Source organism: Zalophus californianus, chromosome 11 (genome assembly GCF_009762305.2).
Source record: "Zalophus californianus isolate mZalCal1 chromosome 11, mZalCal1.pri.v2, whole genome shotgun sequence".
NCBI lineage: Eukaryota > Metazoa > Chordata > Mammalia > Carnivora > Otariidae > Zalophus > Zalophus californianus.
Genome location: NC_045605.1, coordinates 76,137,844 through 76,146,810, shown reverse-complemented (window position 1 = coordinate 76,146,810; position 8,967 = coordinate 76,137,844). Strand labels below are relative to the sequence as shown.

At 34.7% G+C, this 8,967-nt stretch overlaps 1 protein-coding gene across 3 annotated transcripts in view; it reads right to left on the bottom strand.

Annotated features, from left to right (window-relative positions):
• Window positions 1-288: 288 nt before the first annotated feature.
• The window catches only part of ANO5 (anoctamin 5), a 109,892-nt gene continuing 101,213 nt past the window's right edge, over window positions 289-8,967 (bottom strand). For 2 of the 3 annotated variants that reach the window (XM_027578724.2, XM_027578725.2), the window contains one exon: window positions 8,030-8,251. In XM_027578724.2, coding sequence (XP_027434525.1) covers window positions 8,030-8,251 — 222 coding nt within the window. Of the gene's footprint in view, window positions 8,252-8,967 lie in introns of all 3 variants that reach the window. The other variant, XM_027578723.2, reaches the window with a different exon arrangement.

The following is an 8,967-nucleotide window of genomic DNA, read 5'->3' as shown; positions in this document are numbered from 1 at the left end:
TTGTTGAGAATTTTTATTTTGATGATCAGGTGAGATATTGCCTGCATACTAATTTTCCTGCATAATAATGAAGTTGAGCACTTTGTCAAGTATTTATTGGCTATTTGGAATTTTTTTTTTATATTGTGTGCTTAAGCCTCTTAACCATTTTCAATAACAGGTTGTTTATCTTATAAATTTGTAGCAGTTTTCTAAAATATTGTGGATATATCTTTGTCAGGAATATATGTTATAAATACCTTTTCCTATTCCATGGTTATAATTTCAATTTTTTATTGATGCATAATATTCATAGAGTACGGTGAACAGATATGCACAGCTTAATGAATTCACAGTTATGTATACACCTGTGTAACCACAACTCAAACGAAAATATAAAACATTTTCAATAGCACAGGAAATTCCTTCATGCATTCTCCCAAATGACAACTCCCCTAAAAGTAACCATTATTCTGACCTTTACTATCATGGGTTCATCTTGCCGTGTTTCTTAACTTTATGTATATCAAAAACGTGTACATTAGACATGCAAATGTACTCCTTTGCGTTGAGCTTCTTTTATGTTCTTTCAACTTTAATAATGATACTTCATTATTTCATTGCTGTTAGCATTCTATTTAATTAATATAACACGACTTAATTCTCCATTCTGTTGTTGTTAGATTTTTAGATGGTAGCTAGTTTGGAGTATAATAGATAAAGCTGCTATGGACATTCTTTACATGTCTTCTGGTGGATTTAAGTATTTAAAAATTGTTCAGTCACAGGGTAAATTAATGTTTAGATTTAGTAGCTCGTACCGAGCAATTTTCAAAGTGTTGGTAATAATTTTCAGTCCCATCAGCAGTGGATGAGAATTCCACTGGCTTCTTTCCTTTCTAACACTTTTACTGTCTGTCATTTCATATTTGCCATTCTGGTAAGGGTGCACTGGTCTAACTGGCATCTCTCTTATGACTAACGGTGCTGTTTACCTTTCCATAGTTCATTGGTAATTTGGACTTCTTTGGTAAAATGTCTATTTAAAGTCTTTTGACCACTTTTAAAAATTGGGCAGTCTTTATTTCATTTATAGAACTTACTCATATATTCTGGGTACGAGCCACTTTGGAAATACTTTTTATCTGTGGCATATATTTTCACTCTTAATGTTGTCCTTTATTGAATAGACCTTCCTAATTTTAAAGAAGTTAATGTATCTATCATTTCTTTAATGGTTATTGTTTTGCTTATCCCCAGCCATGAAGATAGTCTCCTGATTCTGGTAATTTGTGATTTCTCTGTCTCTTGATCATTTCTTGCTAGGCATTTATCAATTTTGTTAGCATTTTCAAAGAATCGACATTTTTCGTTGTTAATTGTCGTATGCTTGCTATCTTATTTTTATTATTTGCTCTTTTCTCCATTCTTTGAGTGTATGTTGCTAATTTCTTCCTATATATTTGAGATAGAAGCTTAATCTATTTTCATAATTTCATCTAATGTATGCATTAAGATCCAGATATTTTTCTTAAAACAGTGATTTAGCTGCTTACCACAAATCATGAAATGTCAATATTCATTTTCATTTAAGAATGTTACCTAATATGCATTGAGATTTCTCCTCTAACCCAAATGGCATTGAGAACTGTGTTACTTAATTTCCAGATATTTTAAAAATTTTCTGATTATCTTTCTGTTGCTCAGTTCTAGTTTAATCCACTGTGGTCAGAGAACATACTCTAAATGATTTCAGTTCTCTGAAATTGTATTTGCTTTATGGCCCAATATGTTCCGTTTTGGTAAATTCCATGTGACCTTGAACAGAATGTGTATTTTGCTATTTTTGATGTAATGTTATCTCTGTGTCATGTTGATTGATTGCATTGTTAAATATTCCACATCCTTGTTGCATTTTCTTTTTTCTGCTTAGTCTACCTGTTACAAGAACATATCAACATGGCTGTGGATTTATTATCCCTTCTAGTTCTACCAACATTTATTTTATGTATTTTCTTGTATGTTATTAGATATACTTTAGCTATACTTTTAAAAAATTACCATTTTTTCATTATAAAATACCTCAAACTCTAGTTATTACATCTTGCCTCACAATCTACTTTGCCTGATATTTGTATAGATCTCTCTTATTTAAGTTAGTGTTTCCATGGAGTATCTTTTTTCCATTCTGTTGCCTTTCAACCTCTCTGTGTCCTTATATGTGAAGACTCAACAGATAGCCCTGGAATTTTACCAAGGCTACTTATCCTTGGTGGGCCCTGAACTTAAATGTTTTTCCAAAGCCCTTAGTCTGTCGAATGCTCGGCTCAGCTGCTCTCCCTTTTAGCTAGTACTTTTGCTTTTGGAATCTCCCAATTTCCTTAAGGAGAAAAATCACCACAAACACGGGCTGACCTTGCTTACTATGTTTTTCTCCCCTCTCCTGGATACTGATTCTAAAAGGCTGAAAGTCCCCTTTTGCTTTGTAATTCTGTTATTTCCAACTTTTTAAAACATTTTACCCAATTTTTCTAGGTGTTCTCGGAGTTTTCATGATCTGAACAAAACCCAGGCCGTTACTACTGGAAGTGTAATTTCTTCTTCTAATAATAAAAAGGGTGGGTCTAACACAGCCCCATTAAAAATGTTTTCTGTAAGCTTTTCATTAATTTCTCCCCTTAAATTCATTTCTCCTTCCTTTTCCTTTGTTTCATTGCTGTTCTCTAATTTCTTTTGATGCTTACCCTATTTTTTTCTTCGTTCTGTTTGAATAGCCTAACTGAAGGCTATATACTTCCCCTAAAAGCAACCCACAAATATTTAGTACACTCACAAAATTTGAGCTGCTCAGTCAGTACTTTTAGTTCTATGTAATTAGAACTATCTTCTAGGTTTTATTTTGATTTTTTGATTCATAAATTATTTCAAAATATGTCACATAATTTTCTAGTTATCTTATTATTGTTTTCTAGATTCATTTTATTATAGACAGAGAAAATAAAATCAAAGTGTTTTTTTTTTTAATGGCCTTGCATTTGGTCGGACTGTGTTTATAACGTTCTTGAAAAGAAATTCCTATTCTTAGTTATTAAATACAACATTTTATGAAGGCAAATTGGCTTTGTTTTTTAGTCACATCATCCAGATGATCAATAGTTTCATTAATTTGGTAAAGTTTTGTTTATACGGCAGTTTTGGTTAAGCTGGAGCTGTAATTCCCAGAAGTCTTTTCCTTAGATGGTGTCAGTGAGATTTGCAAAAGAGGCAGACAGAAGTGAAGCAGCTGCTATTTCCCTCTGGAGATCTTTGCAGACAGATAGATGAAGGACACACAGACAGGAGTCTGGTCTCACTCTTCTCCACTTCATGTCCAGATCTTGCTGACCAGCAGGGAAGCTGGGCTGCAAACTCACAGAAGTAGCTTTAGGGAAGCAATGACCTTCCAAAGACTCCTTCATTCGCCCTCCTTCCCAGTCTCACTTCAGCTCTTGAATATCCAGTAAGTGCTCCAATTTGTCCACCAACCACAGTGTTCCAGGAGAGGTGAACAGTGCCTTTCTCTGACCCTCCAAATCTCCCTTCGACACCATTGCTTCCCACTTTCACAGTTTCAAAAGTCCTATTTTTCTATAACAAATTCTTTATTCTATAATATTCATAGTTTCTCTGTCCTGATTAAATTCCTTCAACTTAAAATGTGTCTTTCTTACAGAGAATGTGATGGAGTCACCTTGACTTCTGACCAGTGTGCACTTTTATTTCTTGAATATACTGGTAAAAGTAAATATATTTTATTTTATCCTCTCTCTTTTTTTAATTAAGTAGAAACTACAAGTCTAGGGCTCTTAAGGTATAAGATTTGGATTACTTCTGCACATGCACACTGCAGAATTAGAACAGTTCTATGAACTTGGAAATCCCTAGTCTACCTGCCTTGACATACCTCCTTGATGAATTGGAATGACAAGTTTGAGAGTTATTATGAAAAAGTGCTTTAGGCCAGGAAATGTGGCATTCTGAGGAAATTCTTGAGTAAAATGTAACTTGGGAGATTTTTTAAAGCTCTTCTCCCAAAGATTTTGTTCCTAGAGATCTGTGATAGGACCAAGGGATATGAATTTCTCACAAATATCCCAGATAATTCCAAGGTATGTGGATGTGGGTTTCTTTTTCAGAAAGATGGGATTTTTATTCACAATATATCTCAACATACTATTTTTCTCCTGGGGCTTTCTATTCACCTTTATCAACTTCCCAAAGTAGAAAAAAATAAAGAGGCAAAACAACAAAAAGTACCACTTCCTCCAAATTTTCTGGACCATGCAGCCTCTTATTTTGAGGAATTTACATCTCTAAATGTCACAAACATGTAATCTGGTGAATCAAACATGTTACATGTAATGCATTTAATGTTTCTAAACAAAAAGAGGCTTAAAAATCTTTTGAGAGCACTCAAATTCAGAAGAATTACATCAAAGTTTACTGTAAGAACAAACTGAATTCATGTCAAAATATTACTTTATTCACTGCATGAGTTTGAATCTCTTGAGATTTACATACGTGTTACTAAAGAGCAACTTTCCCTGTGTAACCCCATACACATCTCCTCGGGGGAGGGGAAAAAAAACGGAAGAAAGAAAAGAAAAAAGAGCACTTATTTTCTTGGTTAACCATGGCACAAAATCACTTACAGGAAAGACAGACATTCCTAGTCAAATGTTTTTTGGGGGGGAATGGAAGAAGGTATCTCATATACATTGAACTGTGCTATTTTTTAATATTCTCATGAATTTTTACATAGTTGGAATAACTGACATACTTGAATTATCACACATAAAGCAGAAGAGTAAAAATTTGTCTAGAAAAAGAATAACATGGTGAATCGTGGTAGCGGACTTCAAAGCCTAGCCAATGGTACTTCTGGAAATGCTCTTTTCCCTGTTAACATTCTTTGATAACATAATAACTATTGCTAATTAAAAACAACTATTATAGAGAGGTTCTTTCAAAACCGTAGATTCCCCTTTTGAATGGGCAGTACAAACTCCTCACCCTCGACTGCAGTCAATCAACAGAGATTCACAGCTGCACATAGCACCTGACGGTACAAAATCATTTGGGAATCCAAGTTTTACTTTTGACCTGGAACAGTTTTCAACTTGAAACATCTTTGGCTTTCTCTCATCCTCACTAAGATGGCTTAGGGGAGACGTTCCTCTTACCACCCACAGCTGCACCACGCTTCCTCCACAAATGTCTTGCCCATGGAAGCATGCATAGCTTTAGAAGGACAGAACTCTATCTCATTCATTCTCTGTCCCTCCTCTTATCATCTTTGTTCCTTCTTCTCCTTGATAACTTGCTTAATGGCTTAGTTAAGAGAAGAATCTTAAACCCAAGAGGAGTCATGGGATGCAGCAAAAATAGGACAGCATTCCATCTAATTAAGATATTCCCTTCTTGATGGATTCCTCTAAAATAAATGTTTTGAAGAGAATTCTTCTTCTTGTGTGCAAAGAAAAACTGATGAAGGAAAGGATTAGAGATGACATTTGAAAGAGTTATGTAATTTGTTTTGTTTTGTTTTGTTTTTGCACTTAAAATTATTTCAAGTAAAATCTCAAAATCCCAATGTTTCCTGGGACATTTCTGAAAAAAATAAGTATGGATTTGATCGGATGATAAAAACATCAGCCATGATGATAAACACCAACTTACATTTGGTAGTCAGGTGCTCTTAATTCAGCTCTCCCATAATAACATGAGTTTAATTAGATAAAGCAAATCTACCTGAATTGATTTGGCTTTAGATTTTGGTTAGCAAGCTTTTATGAAAGTGAGGGATACTTGTATCTCATTTTAAAATCTGTGAAACAAGGAGAAATTTCTTGGTAGAAAATGGAAACATTGATACAAAGTATTTGTCAACATTTTAAAAGGAAATATCTACCAATCATAGGAACTATTTACTTGTCCTAAAACTATTTCCTCTCTTGCTAGTTTCTCCATACATTCTAGAAACCCAACGCTGGAGTTGGTTTGTTTTCAAGATTGCAGTGTACAGATAACTTTGAGTTAAATTTGTCTTTATTTATCTTAACGCTCTAGGTCTATAAATACCATTAAGCCATACAAACTAAAACTTATATCCAAGAAACCAATTTCCACACTCTTCCTTATTTTTATTAGCACCTAGGAAGAAAGCAACATGTATGAACTGTGCAAAGGGACAACACTGTAGTAACAGAGTTCGATATGACAAGCCAAAGATACTGCCTCTGTGGCTTATTTCATAGTAACCCTGACTGGTGTTCTCAAGCAAGAAGTAAGTCTCCTCCTCCTATGAAATCATTCTTTAATGGGATCATTTTAAATTACACAAAAATGTTTTTTATAAAATCTACCCAGTGGATGACAAGTCATTACTGCCAATATTGGGGTAACTGTCTCATGGTTTTGTAAAATTCATAATCCTCATTTCTACATGCTTAATATTGATCATTATTTAATACTACCTGCCATATACTTAATATTGGCAATTCTACAAAAATGTATTAGTATCAAATAATGAAACTGCTTTAAAAAATATCTTGTGATAAAGTTTCTTCTTTGGTATGCAATTAAAAAAACACTATTCTTTTGGAACTGAAGTGTAATTTGAAGCTAGAGATGCAAGTACTATATCTGAACAGTATCTTTCACTTTATAGTGTTAAAAATATATACTTTTTTTTATGAGAAAGAAGAACTGGTGCACATGTGCCATGGGCCTAAGTATGAGAGAAATAATGCAATTAATTTTTTTCCACTTAGCTATCAAATCCATCACCCCCTTCTTACTTGGTTGATCTACTTTTCGTATTAAACTCTGTGACTGATGTTAAATTGACAATTTCTCTAAAACAAGCTAAGATTTGAGATGCCACATCACGTCAGATGAACAGCACAACCACTTCTTGTGTGTCAAAGGCATAGGGAAAAGGCACTGAGCTTGTATGAAATGATGCATCAATAGAAAACAGTGTAAACTCATTAAAAGATTCAAGATTGCTTTAAACAAAGAGATCAAATTTCATAAACAACTTGTACCTAACTTATACAAAGAGCTAATACTCAAACAGGCTTCATGATGCAAAATACGCATTGTAGAAGAAAAATGATTTTTAAAAATAATTCAACGATTTTTTTCAGATTAAGGTCAATAAATTAACCAATATTCATTGTCTTGCGTTCGTTAACTACTAAGAAGACACATTTACTTCTCTATAACAGCTTTCATTTACTTGAAGAACTGAAGCAACCTAACAACTTCTTAATGCTGTTTTCCAGATAAGACAATTCAGCCTTGAAACTACTGTTACCAAAATGTTGTCTTTAAAGAACAGAGTTGTTAAGTCTTTTGTTGAAACCCAAATGTTCAGTCTCTTGAAAAATCAATTGTGCATTGACCTGGAGGGGGAATCTGGGATTCTGATGGAAGTTTAACTTAACTTAGGATGATTTCAGGAACAAACCCATGCCATGATATCTACCCAACATTTTTAACATGTGAGTTTTCTTAAGTCATCTGATTTTGGTTTTTCATTCACATAGTCTGCGATGGCAGGATATACATGGCTCAGGGGGCCTCTTCACTTCCTTTCTTTTTGTCCCAACATTTTTCTTGATGGGAAGGAGTTATAAAACAACCCAATAGAAGACCATGAAAATGTGCAGATGCACTGGAACGTGATGGGGCAGCCCAGGTCCAGCCTTTAATTCTAAACTGCAACATTCCATGATTTTCCAATATCCTGATTCAACATGCCCTTTTAACAATCATTTCTAGAACTCCAGAAAACAATATCTGGGGAGAGCTCAGCCAATGAAGTAGACAAGTGGTATTCTTCCAATCTCACAAAGGTGGCCTCTGTAGAAGTGTACAAAAACTTTGAATTAAAAAAGAAGGAAGAGGAGGTGGGAAATTGACACATGCCTTCTGGCCTCTAGCCCAAAACCCAGGGAAAATCGTGAAGCCAGACAGGCAACCAGTTGCTTGCTCATTATGTTGATTAGACTGCTGATTTAGCCAGTTGTGCTTTGTTTTCCTGAATCAAGACTTGTTTGGCAAGTTCGCTAGAATTAATTCTCAAGTTCTCTTTTAATTTGTTAAGCTCAAAGTCATGGAGAATCTTGATAGTCATTAACTTTTCTCGCTTGATTCTGTCCAGAACATCTTTTGGAACATCAGGGATCATCCAGGCCAACAAAAATTTAACTAAAAACACAACATGCTGGAGGAAACATAAGAGAAAATCAAGGACACTGTTAGACTTGTCAAATGTTCAACGGGAAATTCTTACAAATCATTCATTCAACAGACCGTGCTCAACAGAGAAGGCATGAGGAAAAGCAAAACGATATGGTTCCTGTCCTGGAACCTTCCCAGAAAGACAAACATTAAACAAGTAAATATATATGAAAATGTATAATTATAGAAATTCCAGTTGATCATGGTTATTGAATATGCCCTTTATCTGTGCTCACTCCTGAGGACCTAATAAAATATTTGTAAGGGAATTTTAAAAAATGGTGTAACTCACAAAGACAAAAAAAAAAAAAAGAGGGAACAGTGATAACAGACTCAAGAGAGTAAAGAAAGCTGGCACTTAAACTTGCAATTGGTGATATGATGGTGGTAAATCCCAGCAAGTCAAAAGCCAACTTTGTTTAGATCTTCAATAAAGCTCAAGAAAGATGGTCCTAAGGACTTTGAAAGCATACATGTGCGTGGAGTTGAAAACCAGAGGATTAGCCAACATTTGGTATAAGGAAAAGTTGGAATTTTCAGGACCTCTCTCCCATCGTCATCTGGGTACTACTTCTCTCCAACCTGGCAACAAATGAGTAATTTACTCTGTGCAGCAATCAAAACAGAAAGCTGTGAACTCAGGAGCACCAGAGACAGTGGAGGACGGAGGAGTGGCGCCATACTGAAAATAGGGCCACT